The sequence below is a fragment of the Xiphophorus maculatus genome, chromosome 10, assembly GCF_002775205.1.
Source record: "Xiphophorus maculatus strain JP 163 A chromosome 10, X_maculatus-5.0-male, whole genome shotgun sequence".
NCBI classification, from domain to species: Eukaryota; Metazoa; Chordata; class Actinopteri; order Cyprinodontiformes; family Poeciliidae; genus Xiphophorus; species Xiphophorus maculatus.
The window spans coordinates 6,716,341-6,735,721 of NC_036452.1; the positions used below are offsets into that span (position 1 = coordinate 6,716,341).

At 36.9% G+C, this 19,381-nt stretch overlaps 2 protein-coding genes across 6 annotated transcripts in view; one reads left to right on the forward strand and one right to left on the reverse strand.

Annotated features, from left to right (window-relative positions):
* Positions 1 to 246: 246 nt before the first annotated feature.
* Positions 247 to 7,678, reverse strand: becn1 (beclin 1). 2 transcript variants are annotated; one of them, XM_023341367.1, is made up of 12 exons: positions 7,454 to 7,678; positions 7,233 to 7,366; positions 7,077 to 7,144; positions 5,733 to 5,788; positions 5,296 to 5,386; positions 4,662 to 4,798; positions 4,381 to 4,575; positions 2,813 to 2,959; positions 2,586 to 2,735; positions 2,451 to 2,511; positions 2,222 to 2,364; positions 247 to 869 (listed from the first exon to the last, which is right to left on the reverse strand). In XM_023341367.1, exons 2-12 carry the CDS (start codon positions 7,357 to 7,359, stop codon positions 701 to 703), a joined length of 1,344 nt encoding a protein of 447 aa, XP_023197135.1. In that variant the 5' UTR covers positions 7,360 to 7,366; positions 7,454 to 7,678; the 3' UTR covers positions 247 to 700. The 2 variants fall into 2 exon arrangements, with proteins under 2 accessions (XP_023197135.1, XP_005807923.1); XM_005807866.3 differs by having other exon boundaries at positions 5,733 to 5,791.
* The window catches only part of brca1 (BRCA1, DNA repair associated), a 73,539-nt gene continuing 61,506 nt past the window's right edge, over positions 7,349 to 19,381 (forward strand). For all 4 annotated transcript variants that reach the window (XM_023341366.1, XM_023341365.1, XM_023341364.1 and 1 more), the window contains exons 1-12: positions 7,349 to 7,432; positions 8,648 to 8,773; positions 10,446 to 10,534; positions 10,624 to 10,677; positions 10,761 to 10,841; positions 10,923 to 11,011; positions 11,087 to 11,123; positions 11,205 to 11,329; positions 11,646 to 14,045; positions 15,042 to 15,115; positions 15,781 to 15,904; positions 16,506 to 16,548. In XM_023341366.1, the coding sequence (XP_023197134.1) occupies positions 8,708 to 8,773; positions 10,446 to 10,534; positions 10,624 to 10,677; positions 10,761 to 10,841; positions 10,923 to 11,011; positions 11,087 to 11,123; positions 11,205 to 11,329; positions 11,646 to 14,045; positions 15,042 to 15,115; positions 15,781 to 15,904; positions 16,506 to 16,548 (3,182 nt within the window). In that variant the 5' untranslated portion in view covers positions 7,349 to 7,432; positions 8,648 to 8,707. The remainder of the gene's footprint in view (positions 7,433 to 8,647; positions 8,774 to 10,445; positions 10,535 to 10,623; positions 10,678 to 10,760; positions 10,842 to 10,922; positions 11,012 to 11,086; positions 11,124 to 11,204; positions 11,330 to 11,645; positions 14,046 to 15,041; positions 15,116 to 15,780; positions 15,905 to 16,505; positions 16,549 to 19,381) is intronic.

The following is a 19,381-nucleotide window of genomic DNA, read 5'->3' on the forward strand; positions in this document are numbered from 1 at the left end:
ACAAAATGTGGTTAATCACATTTAATTTATGATTTAACAACTGTGTTTTTCACTTTAAGCCGGGTTGGTCTGGATTACATTTCTCCCTTAATAAACGAAATACTTATTTTAATTCTTTGATATTTACAAAGCATTTGATATTTGATGTGTTACAAAGCACAAGAGGGCAACTACGTCCTCCAAAGCACTGTAGTTTGTGTTTAGCTCCAACATAAATGCCATGAAAACGTTTGAAGAAAGCAGAAATTTGATTTCCAGAGGTTACGGATTTTATTAACCAATTCTCATAATGGAAAATCAAACAGCAAATAATATACTAACATATTGTGATGAAATATAAGAACATTTAAGGCGATAATTCTTGAAATGCCTCCTACTGATCTTAAAGTGGGATTGCAGTGGGTGGATTGTTGTTTATTCGTCTTGCTTCTTAGCGCAGTCTTATGAAGAAGCGAAACGTTTCTTCTGACGCAAAACGATCTTCTCAGAGAATGCCAAACATTTACTGGTGAAGGAAATATAACAAAAAACACACAAAATGGCATTTCTACAGATGTGCAAAGCTTAAATTACTCCACAGTTTGAAATTACTCCAACAAGTTTGAACCAGAAATCCATGAAATTCTCAACTCAGGCTTCAACTGGTTAGAAATCCATCCCATTGGTGGCTTGTGGTTTGTGCAGAGTCAGTGTAATTAGTTTATCTGTTGTAGAACTGCGATGTGACCCAGGCCAGGCCCCACTTCAGGTTGGTGAGCATAAACTTCAGCGCCTTGGTCCACTGCTCCTCAGAGTTAAACTGGGTTTTGATGGAGTAGGAGCCTCCGCTGCCGCCCGTGTCTTCAATCTTTCCCTTCTCCACATCCATCCTAAAAAAAAAACCCAACTAAATTTAGGCAAACATCTAGGACTCAAAACCACAAAACCGTTCCTAAATCAAACATTTGTGAGCAGAAATATAGAAGTTAGTTCCTGAAAACAGACACTGGGCTTCAAAAATAGATTTGCGATTAGAAATTATAAATACTAATTTGTCAGAGGCTTTATATTCTCTGTAATTTAACAGTCAGGACTCATTGGAAACCATTGAAAATTATAAAACACATATTTCAAACATATTCACATTCACAATTCAAATACTGTCCCAGTAATTATTGCGATAAATGATAATGTTGTTTTGAGACCATTTTCAAGTAACATTGACAAAGGTATACTAATATTAATAGTTCTTTCAAAGACCAGTAACTTTTAATTTTGTAAGGAACACTACACTCTGGAAGTGGAAAATATTTTAAATATACGGAATAAAAAAGCAATAACAAAAAAATGAAACAGAAACATACATAAATAAAAATGTATTATGTCATCTCTAAACAAAATTGCCTTTCAAAAAATATTAATGCAAGTTATTGAGCTCATTTTATTTTATTATGCAATTATTAATTTATTAATTGTTCATTATGGAAGTCTTATAAGGCATTTCAATACAAATCTAAAATATCTTGTTGGCCTAAATACCACAAATCCATCAGATTTGGATTCTGGCCACATATTGCATCAAAACAATAATAAATAATTCAATTTATTCTGAAAGCTGCCTCCTTTTAAATATATACATAAAAATGGTTTAAATCAGATTTTAACTTGAAGTACTTGCAGTTTTACTACAAATACACTCCATATTCAGAGATGGGCAGATTATCCAAAAATTGTGGTCAAGAAAAAGTAGCACTACTTAAATTTTTTTTTACTCACATAAAAGTAAAAAGTAGCCGTTCAAAAATAGTAAAAATCTATTTAGTAAAAGTTCTACACGAGTACTGAGTAACTGTATCATCAGATGGAGGAAAATATAAAGTTCAGTGGAAATTTTGGTATTTTAAAGACAAAAATGACAATAATTCATATAAGTAATAAAAATTATTAAAATCAGGCATAATAAAATATTTCCAAATAAGTTTCTTTTAATAAAAAACTTATGAAACTTTAACAAAAACTGCAGGTGTGTGTCTGCATCTGGTGAATTTGGGGTTAAAACATGTTTGTTTTTCATTCAGTGGGTAGAAAACCCAGAAATTTTACTCAAGGGTAGAAATGCTTCATAATAAAGTTACTCAATAGTGCAGCGTAATAAAAACACACCTAGAAGTTTGTGGGTTTTTTTTAAAGTGACTCAAGTAAGTGTAATTGAGTAAATGTAACTAGTTACTACCCGTCTGACCTGTACGGGAGGCAGAAGCCGGTGTCTCCCTTCTCCACCTCCTCTTTGAACTGCTGGACGCAGTCCAGGAAGGCCACCATGGCGTGATCAAACTTATTGTCCCAGAAGAACCTCAGGCCACCCGAGCAGTACAACGGGAGCTCCTGGACGCAAAACAACAGAAACCAATCAACAATTCAGATTAATTATTACAAATCAGCTTTAGGAAGAGGACATCTTTACGCCTTACCTTTGACTTGTCAGTCAGTGACTCCAAGTACGAATGGTTTCCATACGGGACGAGTCGATATCTGGGAGATTATTTCATCTAAATTCAGCCGAACTTTAAAGCAAATTTGAATTGAAGAGATCAAACTATGTTTACCTCTGGAATCTCAGCCCCATTTTGTTGGCCAGAGCGTGCAGCAGCAGCACCGTCTGCCCCCAGGCCGCGTTGATCTCGTTCCACTCCACAGGAACGCTGGGAAGCCGGCCCAGTCGGAAGTTGTTGATGGTGCCAAACTGGCCGCTGTGCCTGGGAACAATCAGGGCAGACCTGTTATTTTCAGCCGGCACAGAAATATTTCTGGGTACAAACTGATCTGTGTGTACCAGATATGAAACGTTGCGTTGAAAACGTTGGTCTTCTTGAGTCGATCCAGCTGAATCTGGCAGTAACGCATCTGGTTGTCGACGCTCTTCAGCTCGTCGTCCAGCTCCAGCTGCTGCCGTTTGAACTCACTGTACTCCTTTTGGTACCTGGTAGCATGGAGCACAGAGGGCTGTTAGACACTGAACTTCAGTGGATTTCATTGGGAGGTTCTGCCCCCTTTCACTCTAATACCCCTAAATCTGAGCAAAAGCCATTGAAATCTGTGGATTAAATGTTGTGAAATGTGTAGAGCTGAAAGTATTGATTGGATTAATCATAATTAATTGATTATTTATATTATTGTCCACCAATTTAGTAAACCGATTAATCGTTAACTAACTGATTAATTGTTACGTATGTAAATTCAAAAAATGGCAATTTGCTGAAAGAACAGTCAGATCAGTAATTAAATCATAACTGCACACACAAAAAAATATTTTAGGATTAAAAAACTTCTTTATATGTCAATAGAGCTCTGAAAAAAACGAAGAACCCACTGCACTGAACTCCATTGAAAACCTGATTATTTCACCAAATACTGATTTCTGAGCTCTTCCTGAATTAAAACATTAATATTGGTGTTTCTACATAAACATGACTTTGTTTTCTCTGCATTATTTGAGCTCTGAAAGCTCTGCATCTTGTTATTTTGACCATTTCTCATTTTCTGCAAATAAATACTAAACTTTTGCTTGGAATTTCAGAGACATGTTGTCAGTAGTTCATAGAATAATAGAACAATGTTCATTTTAGTCTTAACAATTGTTAATTGCATCCCTAGAAACATGGAATATTTTTATTAAGGAATTAAAAGTGTTCTTGAAAAAGCAACAAAAAAGAGCTGAAACTGGTGCATTGTCATTTCTTATGCACTATTTCAGGGGTGTCAAACCCATTAAATAGTTAAAATACCAATACATAGTTGTTTCAGTATTCAGTGTTTCTTAAAATTAAATAATATTGAACATATTTTCCCACTGATCAGTCCAACCAGGATTTAGTGATTATTTTTTGTGTTTTTTGCAATCAAAATGATAGATTTTGATTGATTGCGATGATCAGTGATCATGATTTGTGGTCCTAATTTAAAAATATTTGTAAGGAATTTTTATGATATTTGTGCTAATGTATGATGTTAAACATGACTTTTTTAATTAAATTGCCATATCGATCACACGCTACAACTTAACATCAAGGAAGGCTCAGGCAGCAGTCACTTAAACCCAAAGTTTTGGAGAAAAAATGTGTGAATTTGTAGATTAGTGGTTTTTGCAGATTTGTTGAAAATCTGGAGGGAGTTATTGACGTAATTTGGAATCTGGAGGGCCACATAAAAAACTACAGCGGGCCACATTTGGCCCCCTGGCCTTGAGTTTGACACGTGCACTATTTCATCATAAAGTTAAATATACTAATAGGTGTACACTTAGTCTGTGTGTAATAATTTGTAATTTGCTTGATTGGCTCTGATAAAAATACTGGGAACAAAACTCATTCCTGGTATAAAAGCCCGTCTGGGTCTCCTTACTGGAGCTCCTCGGTGTCCAGCTGCTGAGCCTGAATCCTGCTCTGCGCCAGATCTTTGGCCACAGCAGCCCGCTGCTCCTCCACGGCCTCCAGCTCCTGCACCAGCGTCTCCTCCTCGTTTTTCAGCTGCTGCAGCTCTGCCAGCAGGGTCTCCTCTTCCTCCACCTGCAGGTTGGACAGGAGCTCCAGACACTGCCTGGAGACGGATCGGCACTTTGTTAACGGGTCAAACCTCCCTCCGTACATCCTCTGAAAATGTCCTGCTGGCTCAAACCGGCTCACTTGTAGTTCTGGCACTCGTTCTCTGTGATGTTGAGCTGCGTGTCCAGGTGATCCAGCAGAGTGTCGGTGCATTCCTCACACAGGGGGTGATCCACATCCGTTTGGCCGGACATAATGTCGAACAGGTCGCTGGTCACCTGAGCAGGTCAGAAGCAAAAAGATTCCTTGATTTTTCTTTTTCAAATAGAACGAATAACATCAATAGAAATCAAATAGCCAAACAGGGAGAACAAACAAACAAAACTAACTAACAAACATGTAGATATGCATTAAAAAGGGTTCATTCAAAACAAAACAGAACATAGTCAATTGGTGTCTCAACAAAAATGTAGCTGATTAATATGTGAATTAGGATATGCTTTTTTCTTTTGATCTTGGCAGTTATTTTCTAATTTGAATTATTTTTCTATTCTCTAATTAATCTAGCGTCACAGATATTTTGGAAAAAAGCGGAGAGGGAGGGAAGAAAAAAAAAGGAGGTAAGCAAACAAAGAATAAATAAATAAAAGTAGATGCCAGAATAAATAGTAAATAAAGGATAAGGATGAAACACAATAAGTCCCATTATTCCTTGATTTACACACAAACAGCATCTTTCTTGCCCAAACTAAAGTAACCAAACTAAAAATATCACCTTCAATCTCCGACTGAGATTTTCCATGGTTCCACCGTCCGAAGCGTCCCCGATCAGCGTGAAACTGTTGGCGCTCTCCGTTGACATCATCCTGGAGAGGAGAAACTTCACTGATTTGTCGCCTTTCAGGACACCAGAGTGAGCACAGAAAGTATTCACACCCCATTTAAATCTTCTACTCTTCGTTTCACTGCTGCCATTTGCTGAAATCAAAAAAGTTCATATTTCTCATGAATGTTCACTCAGCATCCCATGTTGACAGAAAAAGACAGAAATGTAGAAATTTTTCCAAGTGTACTAAAAAAGAAAAAGTGAAATATAAAGTGCTGAGTGTACATTCATGAGAATTAATATAAACGTTTTTTGATTTTAGCGAAATTTAAAGGGGTCTGAATATTTTCCGTACATTAAGCAGAGCTGGTTAAAAATCAACTCACCGTGCAGGAGGGATGTACTTTCTCGACACGCCATCTTGTTTGTTTTCCACAAACGTCTCCTTGAAGAAAACAACTCCAAATTAAACCAATTTAAAACAAAATCATGGCAGAATAGTTTAGTGATGGGTTATATTTTTGTTGTGTTATTAATCCATCTAAACAGAGAGACCCTGACATGCAAATAAAAATTCAGTGTTATAAATTCAGCATCTAAAAAAGAAAGTTTGATTCTAATAGGATTAGATTTCTTCTACAGAAATCCAAGCTTTTTATCCTCATGTAGAGCTGCAACCAAATATTATTTCAGTATTTTATTATTCTGATGATTAATCAATTAATCTGATAAAAAGGCACGTTCTGCAGATTTTTCATTTAACCACGGTGCAAATAAATAACTAATTCAATCACATTTTTAAATAAGAAAATGTTCATTTTATTGCTTGTGAATGCAATAACAGCATTTCTTTAGTGAAAAATTTACTTACAACATCGACGTGTGAAAAGCTCTTTCTGTAGTATATAGTGTAGGGCTGCTCTGTTGACTATTTTTTGGATAAACCAATTAATAATTGGACACCAAAAGGTCTATAACAGAAAATTATTTTCTTTTACAGAATTTGAATGAGATGAAGTTCAAACCATCACTTGAGGAATTATGGGTAAATGTTTAGACAGGGGTTGTATTTTTTTTTATCTTAAATTTAAAATGTATGTATATTTTTGTACAATTTAACTTAATCACTGCTCTGACTGTTGTTTTTTCAGCAATTGACCTTTTTCTGGATCTCTACACTCCAGTTAACGATTTATTAACTGCTAAATAAGTTGATAATTATTGAAATAAATCAGTTCATGATGATTCATCCACTTAATAATTTTAGCCTAGTGTTCTTTTTACCATTATCTTTCTTTTTTATAATCTGCAGAATGACCAGGTTTGAGGAATGCACTAATAATTGCCCACTCAGCAGATTCTCCCACCTGAGCCGTTGCACTACACAGCTCCCTCAGAGCTAATTAATACTCTCCCTGCACGGCCTGTCAATTGTGATGGCTGTAGGCCTGCAGTTGTGCAGTACTGTTCCCATTTTCAGCTGGTGGATTAAACAGAACTCCATGAAATGTTGAACATTTGGGATTTTGATTCATAATAAAACAAGATGTAGACGATGGGTGGATCGATAAATTACACACAAATGGGTTATATTTATTAATTATGCCGACTTCTGAAGGCAGTTTGATTGCACTGGGTTTTATTTTAATGTGCATTCAAAAGTTGCAGCGCATCAGAGTAAAGGGGGATAAAAATCAAACGCACACTTCCTTTTCCGAGCTGTAACCCACCTCAGGTGCCGCTTCCCCTCCGCCGCTGTCCGCCTGTTTGCTGCTGGGAGTCACCGTGACCACCGGAGCTGCGGGAGGAGAAATAGCTCCCACTGTGACTCCATCATAACCGAGCGGAATTACCTCGGATTAACAGTAAACTGTGCAGAATAATACCGATGAGCTCCTGGATGGTGACTCGGTCCAGCACGTTGAAGGAGGTGTCCAGCTTGAGCGGCTGGCTGCACCGCTGACACACGAAGCTCACCTGCATGGTGGTGCTGGAAGACTTGGAGGCCTCCATCACTGATCTAAAAGAGACGAGAAAATAAGAAGATGAGGAGGGGGGGAAAGCAGGACCCGTACCGTCCCTAAACGTAAACATCAGAGATTGCTACCTGGGTTAGCTTTCCCGTTAGCTTCGACTCAGCAGACAAGTGGGAGATATAATCACTATCAACTATGGAAAATAACAGCTGTTATCTTAATACTAATTCATCCCGTAAAATATATATTGTAAAAGAAAACATAAAATCACTGAATCATCAACTCTATATTAAGCACTTCCTTATTGTTGTTTACGGTGAATAAGATCTCTTCCTCTGTTTTCACAAGTTGGTTGATCAGCGACGTGCTGCCATCTACTGGTCACAATGTGGTATTACAGATTCCAATAATATGTGTCATAATCCATTAAATATTTATTTTCTTTTTAATTTAATTGTCTTGCTGACAGAAGTGAGTAGAGTAGTCAAAATTTGTACTCAACTTTTAAACGTAGCAGGACTTAAATTTTCTTTATTCAAGTAAAAAAAAAGTATTTGATGAAAAGATCACTCCTGCTGAGTGACTAATCATAAAATCTGACTACATATTAAAATGTATGTACTCACAGTTAAAAATATATAACTATCTGCAAATTCAGCTATTTTTAAGACAAAAACAAAAAATAAATAATTTATCGACAAGAAACATGCTTCCAACATACCTACCAGTGAAACCATTAGAGTAGGTGCTAGATTAGGGTATTGTGTTTCCTTTGACAATATCTACTTCAAAATATCTATTTATTCTTCTTAACCTTGAAATGGTTAACTTGAGTCAGCTGGTAGAAAATAACATTACGGATTGAAACTGGTGTAAAAACAAGAAGTCTCACTTAACCAGAAATTACAGGTGTGTCTGTGTATCAGTATAATTTATATAAGTTTTAAGATCAGTATATTTTTTATCTTAAAAAATGAACTTCCAAACAAAAAAAAACCTGTCCAACTTTGCTCCCAGAATTTAGGCACGCTTGTCATTCACTTAATTTCTGAAAGAAGAATCAGAATTAGGATTTTAAATTAATTCTTTGTGTTGAAGACAAAAGAAACTGCTTAAATTTTACAATTAGATTTGAGGGTATTTGTCATGTTATGTAATAACAAAAGTAACTCAGAACCCTGTATTTATTTTGTTTATTTCATTAGTTTTTTTTATTTCAACAATAATTTCTCTTGACCTCGGGTGTTTAATCATTTTCCTGCGAATTGTGTTTTTTAAAATCCCGTTGCGTTGCTCCTTCTGTTTGTGTGTTGTTTTACCACCAGGGATCAGCAGGGGGCGCTGTGTTGCTGCAGTAAAACGCCGGCCAAACGCAGTAGAAGAAGATGAGTTGCGGGAAAACTGAAGCGGATAAGCTTTATGTTGACGCCTACAAACTGTCAGAAAACAAGGTAATTTTACCTATAAACACTATACTATATTTTACAGAATAACACAATCTGCTTCTTTCGTTAATTTCCCGCGACGCCGAAGCGTTTGCGTTGACAATGTAGCGTTTTAATGTCGATGTGTTTGAAAAATGCTAGTTGTGTAACTAAATCCCGTTAAAAACATTCACATTAGCGAGTAGCTAGTTTCATGGTTAGCTTTAATATGAGTACCTGTTACCTCACCTGTTCGCTCTTTGCTATGCTATGATGCTATCTTAGCAACTGATAAGTTATCTGATGTAATAATCTTCTAAACTTTGTTTCTCTTTGGCAGCTGTGTTTTTCTTTCAGATTTAGTTACAAATTAGTTTACAAATTAGCATTTTCTTGTAAACAAAAGGCACAAAAGCAGTTTTATTATTAGCTAAGCTAACAAACAAGACCACTGGTTAAGCAATAGAAAGATACTAACCTTTGTTTTTTAAATAATAACACCACGCAATCACAACTACGGTATTGTTCCAGTCCTCAAGGGCCGGTGTCCTCCAACTTTTAGATGTGCCTCTGCTGCATCACACCTGAATAGAATAACTAGGTCATTAGCAAAGCTCTGGAGAACTGATCTACACAAGGAGGAGGTAATTAAGCCATTTCTTTCCAGTGTTTTGTACCTGTGGCACATCTAAAACCTGCAGGACAGCGGCCCTCAAGGACTGGAGTTCGACATCTGTGCATCAAGAATTATATGCAATTAAAAATATAGATAATCTAACAAAATAGGACGAGATTTTATTTTTTAAGTATTGAATTTGCTTAAGGTATTGTCCATGTATGGGTAAGTATACAGAAAAAAAGAAACAACGTTAGAAAATATATATTTTTCAGCTTTATTACTTGCTTCATTGTCTAAATATTGCATTCAATCATTCATTAAACCGCCTTCTTCAAGTCATAGGTTCAATAGTTCAATTTAATCCAGAAATACTTAAATGACCTGAAAGGGGAAATTAAATATTGGTATTACTATCAAAGGTTCTTCAAATAGTTGTAGGCTCTCCTGTAGTAGTTTGCATTGCAGCGGCTTTGAACAAACCTCTGACTGAAGACATTCGGTCTTTGTAAAGCAGTTTCATGGAGAGGATGCTCAGGGTTCTTCATAATTTTCTGGAAACAAAGTGAAATTTGTTCTTTTAGTTTTAGTTGATGCTTTAAATTTTGCATCTAGTACCTCCTTTATGTCACTGTGCTAAACCTAATAATCTGCTGTTAAGATTTTTAATACATACTCTAAACTAACTCATCACTTTAAATATCTGCTGGGGAACAATAGACATCCACAGTGAGCAAAGTTCACAAAAGTTGCATAACTTTACTGCCCACTAGGTGTTTTTCAAAGGCACGGTGTGGAACTGTCACCATGCCTTTGAAAAGAAAAGATTGAGCTGCTATCAGTTTGGAGAATTTATCTGCATTATCTACATAAAACCGTTCACATAAAACTAGATTATGACTGTGCAGCAGTTTATGGAAGTAATTTGTAGAATACTTTCCTCAGTGTAACATAAAGGAGATATTAGCCAATCATTTTCAAAGCTGAAAAATCTCAAGCTGTATTTGTTAAGAGTTTACCGTCTTGCTTTAGAAGGGAGGTTTGCCTTATTGGTAGCGGGATTTTTTTTGTGATTTGTTGCAGCCTTTTAAAATCACTATGACGACCCCAAAAGCCACCGATGTCAAAAAGGGAATCTCAGTCCTCTGGGAAACTCTTCAATGTCCCATTTGGTGAGTATTTCTCAGAGCAGCAATAATTGTTTCTGATTAAAAAAAATTCCTCCAAATGTCATTTAGTTAGTGTCATTTATTGCCTTCAGCCTGGATTTAATGTCTGCACCGGTTTCTACTAAATGTGATCACCAGTTTTGCAAGTATGAAACCTTTAACATGCTTTTCTTTGTTTAAAAATTCATAATTTTGTTTATTTATGGTCTTAAACTTTCTTCTTTGGCAGATTTTGTATTACGAAGCTTTTGGACAACTCCAAACAAAACAGAGCCAACTGCCCAGTGTGTAAATTCAAGATAACAAAAAGGTCAATAAGCTGAAAAACTCAAAACTTCACCACAGTCACTAAAAGTCTGTTGTTATTATAACCTGCCATTTTATTCATTAGGAGCCTGCAGGAGAGCCCTGGGTTTCAGAGGCTTGTTGCAGGACTTCAGGAGATGATACAAGCATATGAACATGACACCTGCACAAACTGTGAGATCACAATTAACTGGAAGATTTGTTTGAATGAATTTACATTACAGTGTAATTTTTTTTATATATTTTCAGACTTTACTGGACTGCCACAGCAAAGAAAGAACACTAAGTAGGATCAACAGAAATTAAACAATAAGGTTTATATTGAGATGTTCAGCTAACATCTGTTTTTCTTTCTTTTTGGTGTCAGAAATACAGAAACAAGTAAAGATGCATGGGATTTATCATTTGGAGACCCATCTGGAATTGAACAGAACAATAAAGGAACTGAACACCGAAATGATTCTCCACAGTCCTGCTCCTCAACTGTAGCAGGTAAAAGCTTCTCATGCATTCATTCAACTTAACTGCATCAAATCTGCCACATTAGTTTTAAGATATAATATATTTTATAACGAATATTATAAATATCATGTTTTTTTCCTCATTTGGGATCAAAAGTTTACATAATAAATGGATAAATAAACCTTTTTTCTCTCTGTTTGAAGTTAAATCAGACTGAACTTCTTTTGTTTTAGGTCACAATTAGAATAATTTTTCCTATTTGCTAAATTCCACAACTTGTATTATTATGTTTCTGTTGTAGATTGAACACTGAATACTGAGTAAGTGTCTGCCTTGCCTTTTACAGCTCAGAATGGGTTTGCTCAGCTTATGGGACTTGAAGACTCTGCATCTGTAACAGCAGAAAACGAAGGCCTGGATAGCGGCCTGGGTGACGTCCCACCAACATCTGACAAGAAAATGTCAGATAACTTGGAACCAGAAACTGCAAATGTTGGAAAAAACGCAATGGATGCGTCTAAAAACAAAAGGCTGAAGCGCAAACCGGAGAAGGCCTCTAACTGTTTAGATTCAACTCAAGAGGAACCTGGTCAACAGAATGTCCGAAAGTCCTCTAGAAAGAAACAGAAAAATGATTTGGAGCACAACAAGATTCTTGAGCAGAAAAAGAAGAAAAGTTTGGAGAAAGTCGCTGAGTGGCTCCTCAAAGTTCCAGCCGAAGAAGAGCTGGAACTAGAGAAACCCCTCCACAGCGAAGACGATTCGGATAGCAGTTCGTCTTCGTTGATCCTGGACGTTGAGCCGCAAAACGTTGAATTGAATCCTAAGAGAAAACATCGTGGCAAAGCCATTGAAGAGCAGGTTTTTGGCATCATCTACAAGCGAAGAGGAAGCAAAGTTACCGAGCAGCTAACGGCTAAAGAAATAGAAACTTGTAAAAGATTTTCAAAACTGAAGAAGAAAAACAATGTCCGCCTTTGTGAAGAGCGACAAACAGTAGAAAATGACACTGGCAGTGACTTTTTTAAAGAATTGGAACAGATGGCGGTTGAGGAAAAGGTTGAGGAAACTGTGGAGAAGTTGAACCAGAAAGTAAGCGACAAATATAAGGGGGAACACGAGGTTCCTGTTGCTGATTTCATACAACCGGAAACTACAGCACCAACGAGAAGGACTTGCAAAAGTCTGCAACAACCTGAGAGTGATTTACAAGAGCAGACTCAGTTGAAATCAAAAGGTACTGACAAGAAAAGTGATTGTCGGAAAGAAAAAAATTCAAAGTTAAGCAGAAAGAAACCAACTAAGGTGGCAAAACCTCTTGTGTTAGTCGAAGTTCAGGACAGGGAAACGAGTCCTAAACCCAGTGAAAGAGTTAAAGAAGTCGAAGTTCAAATAGAGACTTATCCCAGCAGCGAGGAACAGATAACTCCAGTCATGAAGAGCGCCAGAAAAAGCAGAAGGCTTCAGCTTTTTGTTGACGAGGTTCATGGAAGTCACAACAAAAAAACCAATAAAGTTACTGCAACTAAAACAGACAAAGTCGCTAAAAAGCAATATGATGAAACAATGGATGCAACTCCATCTAAAAGTGGAAACCTTATGAAGGAAGCTAAAAGAAACAGATGTGTTACTGAGGAGGATATCGGAGTGATAGAAAATGTAGAAAAGAGAGGAAGAATGTCTTTGTCACAAGCTGAAGCAGAGGTACCCGAAGCACAAACGCTAGCTAAACCTGAATGTACTGTCTCTGTGGTCCCGAACTCCACAAGTCCAACCGATCCATCCATCGTAGGTCCGACGCTTGAAAGTGAGAAGCAGGAGAATAATTGCCCACCTGGCTCTCAGCAGGAGACATTTGCTAACGTTGAAGAGTACGAGGATGGCAAGAACGACAGTGAACTGGACACAGAGCAACTTCTCCAAAGCTTCAAAGCTTCCAAACGGAAATCTTTCCTTCTTGGGGACCCCAACGCGAAGAGGAGTCGCAGTTTGGATGTGGAAAACGCTGAAGGGAGCCAACATAACTGTTCAAGCGCTGAACTATCAGAAAATATAAACCAGGTTTCAAAATCGAATTGTAGTGACGTGATTTCCCCTTCCAACTCGCCCAGTAAGATTAGAAAACCAGATCAAGCTCTACTGGACGCTTCCAATCCTGATGGGAACTGTCCATCCAGGAGCAACGTCGGCAGTGGTCTCAGTCCAAACAAAGTGGCAAAGTGTGACAGAGACAGTCCTCTGTCTGTCGTCCCTCAGGTTGTGGACTCTGGCCTCCGCTTCATAGCTGTTGAACAGGAAGCAGCAAACGCTTCCCAGGGCAACTACGACCTGACGGAGATCCCAGACGGCATTTCAAAATGTCCTTCGGATAACAAAACCGAGACAATTTTTGTTGGAGAGTCTTCTTTAACCCCGGACCAAGAGGTCAAGGAAGCCAACGGCAGCGGAGAAGTCAGCACTCAATCCTCCATCCAGACCAACCAGAAGAAGAAGAGGAAGACTCAGAGGCTGGAGTCTTCATCAGAGTCCAGCAGCTCATCTAAAGAGGAGTTACTGACTTTGGCGCAGATCTTTGGAACATCAGACCATCCTCAAGCTGAGATTAAACATCAGGGAGAAATCGGCGAAGCTAACAGATTGGAGGGAGTTGGTGAAGAACCACTGGGTCGTCCAGCTGGAAGTCTGACCCCAGATCAGCTCGACTCCAGCCAGGCATCCGTCGACTTGTTCGGCACACCAGAGGAATGTGAGTAGCGATTGTTAACTTTATTTATTGACAACAACAAATAAAGTCAACAACTTTATTTATTTATAGTTTTCCTTCAAATATAAGTAAGTGGAGATGAAACCGAGTCAAACCACTCTGAACTACGACAGTGCTACGGCTGTGCCAATAATAATAATAATATTAGTAATAGTGCGAGAATAAATTCGTACAAGAATGAAGTCATAATTTTATGAGAATAGTCGTTATACAAGAAGGTCATAAAATTCTGACTTTATTCTATTATTTCGACTTTATTTTTGCAATACTATGATTTTATTGTCGTGTTACTTCAACTTTATTCTCGTATTTCAAGTTTATTCGTCCAAGGTTTCATCCCGGTGGTTGGATGCTAGGACAGTCATTCATCCAGTATGATAAGTCTGGTGACCCGCCAGGCTTATCATACACTGGGGGAATCCCTGTTCTCATAATACTGATTTTATTCTTGAAGTAATACGATTTGATCATCAAATTATTTCAACTCTATTCTTGTAGTACTACAACTTTAATCTTGTAATTTTATGACTTGTTCTCATAACTTTCCAATTTTGATTATAATGGCAACTGTAAGTCAACATATTATACATTTTTACAATATGAAATTTCACAACATGGCACATTATGTTAAATTAAGGCTTTTCTCTCTCAAGTAACAAATATGACAACTATTATTTATTTGAACTTCAACTAGTAGATAAAAATGTGGTGCGATATGGTGAAAGAATCAAATAGGATTCATGATTTTAATGAGATGCTTTAATTAATTTTATGTGGATGTTATTTTTAGACTAAATCTATAGACTTTCTGCAATGAGACCCACAGATTTTTAATGGAGACATTTTATTTTACAACTAAAATGTTGATAATTATTGTTCTTATATTAGAAAAATCTGAGTTGGCTCTAATCAGTGTCATAACTTTGTAAAACATGATTAAGAACTGTCTATAAAAGATTGACTTTTTCCTTTCTGCAGGTGACGCCCCTGAAAAGTGCGTCGGCGTTTGCTTTGAATCGTCACAATTCTCAAGCGAAGTTCTTGTTACTCAGGTGAACGCAGTTTATTTTGTCTGTCTCTTTCTCATCAGTCAAAAGAAGAAAGATAAAGAAATCGATTGGCATGAACAGGTTTTAATTTTTTTCCCATTAATTCAAAAAACAGGATCTTTTTTTGCTTGTTCAGCATTTGTTGAGATGCACCTTCACCTCACGGCCCATAGGGGGCAGCCATTTCACTTTTTTGTCAGTTCCTGGGTGACAGACTGCCTTGCTCGGTGAAAAAAGACCCCCTCAGCAGGTTTCTAAATTACATTTCATTTACGTTGGAGGAAATGTTGCAGAAAGGATGATTTTTTGTTGTTGTTTTGTTTTGTTTCATACCTCGTCCATCTTCCAGCGCTCAGACTTTCATCTTATTCAACTCAGAGATTTCTCAGTTTCTCAGAGATGAAATTAGATTTCTCATTTCGTCTGCCCACATAATCAATAAATTTGCACCTTAAGCCCAAATAATACAAAGAATAGCAGCGGTATTCGGTCGTAGTATTAAACTCTGAAGGTAATATTTCCAGTTCTGTGAATTGCAGGCAGTTTGAGTTGCCTGACTTTGCAGGAAGTGTTGCATTGCAGCTGTTTTCCACCCTCAGTCCCTGCTGAAATGTTATAAAATGCAATTTAGAGAAAAAGCTTTTCTTTTTTTCCTGCTCTCTGTGTAGCAAAAGATAGAAATGCAGAAGGAGCTGGTGAGGCTGGAGAAGCTGATGGCTCTCGTGTCAGAGGTGCTTCAGGGGAAAGAAGGCAGTCCTGCTGCAGAAACCAATCGGGGCTGTGAAAACAAGGGTGAGCTGGAAATGTGTGGAAATGTCACAAACTTAATTTTTTTATAACACATAATTTAATTAAGTAAAAAACAAATATTTTGTCTCTTGTTGACCTTTAGTGGAGAAACAGTCAGGAGGATAATTTTAATAAGTTATTAGTCGATACATACTGAATTAAAGGTTATGCCTTGACATTTAAATTCAGTCTAATATTTAAAGAAGTTTAAAAATTGTCTGCTTCGCTTCATCCCAAACTAGCTTTTAATTTTGTAATGGGCTTCAGGGTTTCCCACAGTGACAAGCCTGGCGGGCCACCAGGCTTTACTTATGCCCCCACCAGGTTAAGCATTGCTTATTTATTCAAGTCTTTTTAAAATGTTTGCATTTTTCAAGACTTTACAATTGGTGTTCAGGTATTAATCTTCCAATATTTCAGTAACACATAATTATCCAGTGATATTTTCAAATTTCCTGTCTACTTTAAACATTTTTTAACTCAAAATCATAACGGGCCGTTGGCTGAATGGCTGCCCCGCCACCCAAACACCGAGGATAGCAAGTTTTGTGGTGGAAGGAAGCTTTGGGACTATTGAATTTTATTGTGTCCAATGTCTTTCTAGGTCTAGAACTGGATGAGCAGGATCAAGTCCAGAGTTCAGACAGGTGAGAATTTTTATTGCTAGAAAATAAAGTTCACTAAACTTCCTTCTTATTGGGTTTCGCTAAAAAAAAGCAGCAGATTTTCTGTTTATATTTGAATCTGGTGACGAATAAAAAGAAGGAAATTCTTCAAATATTAAAACTGAACATGAACTAAAGCCAATCTTAGTTATCGATTAATCTTTTGATTATTGTAACAACAAAATGGAGCATACAGTGACTAAACTAAGTGGCCACAGTGCTGGAGTTCCTTTTGGGTTCCTTCTTTCTGCTTCCCGTTTAGCCGTGTAAGAAAATGTGTTTGTAAATTAATGATGAGATTTATTTAGTCCAGCGAATAAACTGATCGATTGAAGCCAATGCCTCAGTTTAAACCGAATAACCTCAGGAAATATGAGGATATTTCCTGAAGACAGTATTTTGGGCTAGTTTCTAGTGTGTTTATCTTATTACACTTGAAACGAGACTAACTGTAAAAGTAACTTTTCAGCAATGTGTAGGAACTTATTTTAAGTAAATAATTTCTTAATATTGATGAAAAGTACTAGTTCTATTGGCAGATGAATTTACTTATAACATGGGAAAATGTCTTGGTATAAGTGAAATAATCTCCGAACTAGTACTTTGGCCATCAATATTAAGGAATTATTTACTTAAAACAAGCCTTTATGTCTTGCTAAAAAGTTACTTTTAAGTTTTGTCTTTCAAGTTTACTAAAATATTTCCACTAGAGTCTAGACCAAAACACTTGGTAAGATTTTGGTTTTTTGCAGTGTAGATATGAGTAAGGCCTCAAGCCTCCAGATTTGCCTGTAATCTTAGCATTCTTCTGTTATTACTGAGCAAATTTATTTCAAAATGTCTACAAGAAGAATAATTATCATTTGTGTGAGAAGTAATAACAAAAAGCCATTTTTTAGTTTTGTTGATTGACCTGCTAAACAGACTCCTGCCTGTTAACCTGGAGCACCAACACCAAGGAGCTGCTGAAGAAAGCACAGCAGAGACTGTACTTTCTGAGAATACTCAAGAAGAACCGTCTCCCCTCAGACCTGCTGCAGGCCTTCTATCACTGCTCCATAGAGAGTGTGCTCACGTACAGTCTGTGTGTCTGGTACGGCAGCAGCACATCCGCGGATAAGAAGGCGCTCCAGAGGGTTGTTAGGGCAGCAGAGAGAACCATAGGCTGCCCCCTCCCCACTATAGAACAGATTTACACTTCCAGGCTCCACAAGAAAGTTATGGACATTATAAATGACTCTTCACACCCTGGCCATGGTCTCTTCCAGCTGCTGCCATCAGGCAAGAGATACAGAGCAATAAAAACCAGGACAAATCGCCTAAAAAACAGTTTTTACCCGATGGCAACCATGGCACTAAATTCAAAGGAATAAGAACTTCTGCTCTTGACACCACTTTGTTATAAATGTAAATTCTGTTGCGACATCAACCATCTTCTGATGTCTATTTGTTTCTCATTTTGTACTATTCATTTCTTTATCTTTGTATATTACGTATATATACATAACCTGCATCTTAACTCGAGTCGAGCAAATCTCAATCTCGTTGTAATCTGTTGATGACAATGACAAATAAATCTTATCTATCTTATCTTCATGGAGGCAATAATCAACTTCCAGCTGTTGTCAAATGTAAGTAAATTAGATCAGTACTGTCCCATTTCTCTTCTCGGATCGTTATATTATTCTTAACAGATGTCAAATGTAGTTGCATTACAGTGCAGTAATAATGAGCAGAACAATAACTGAGGCATGTGGCTTGTAATTGGTCTTGATGCCGCATCTCGATGAAGAAGTTAGTGCGTTTCCTTGTTCTCAGAGGGTGATGTATCTTGAAAGGACAGACTGATTATCTCCCTAATGAACCCTGAATCTGTTTATACTCTGAGAATAAGAAAAAAGTCATTACTGACAGCCTCTTATGTCATCTGAAGCACTTAGACGGAAAGTTGTGTTGCCACAGTAATTTATCTCCACCGCCTGAGAGCATTCCTCCAGCTTCTCGCCTTGAAGCGTCTAAATGCAGGCAAGAGGGAGTTTGGAAAAATGGGAGGCTTTGGGTTTATTATGAGGCTTCGAAAATGAAATTATATTGGAGGAGAGCTGTGAGGAAACTGGAAGAAGTTTTATTTTTATTCAGTTAATGTAAATGCAGGGTTGCTGCCAATTCTGATTATTTCCCACCAATTTTAATCAAAGAATAGCTAGTCATCAGCTGATTTCTAAGAGGACACGTTATTACATTCAGTGTTAAGTCTCTGTTAAGGTCTGATTCAAAATTGCAATCGTAATTTACTTCTGATTTTAGAGAAATTGCTAATCAAGTAAAAAATTGTAAAGCAGTAAGAGTTACAATTTTCTACTTAGTCTTGTTTCTATTGGATGTTTCTGCATGTTATTCACTGAAGTTTTCATTCAGACTGATTTATTCTTTTTACTATATTACAACTTTTTATTGTAATTTTTGTTAAAATTTCAGGAATTGAGAAAATATTTAAAGTGTAAAGAGAACAAAAAGTGAAAACGCAGCAGATAGTCAAGGTTTAAGGTTTTAATGTTTTTCATCTATGTCTGTATATTGTATTATAAATTAATGTAATTATGATCATATTTATCTGGCTTTTCATTTGATAGGAGGAAAAAAGTTTTTATTTAAGAAAAAAAATGCGATGCATGATCTTTTTGTTAATCTTTAAAGTAACAGATTAAAAAATGTGCAATTTAACATGAAAAACTGAGTAGAAAAGGCAAAAAATTAATAATACATGACATTCCATGAAAACAGAAACACAGTAGGAAAATAAGCAGAAATTGTT

Bases quoted from the DNA above. Each gene is read 5' to 3' on its own strand.
- becn1 (XM_005807866.3), bottom strand. From the start codon at position 7,359: ATGGAGGCCTCCAAGTCTTCCAGCACCACCATGCAGGTGAGCTTCGTG. The intron at 2,736-2,812 runs GTACACACAGAT...GATTGTTCCCAG, and splicing joins AACGCAACGTTTCATATCTG to GCACAGCGGCCAGTTTGGCA. The intron at 2,365-2,450 runs GTAAGGCGTAAA...TTTTGCGTCCAG, and splicing joins CACTGACTGACAAGTCAAAG to GAGCTCCCGTTGTACTGCTC.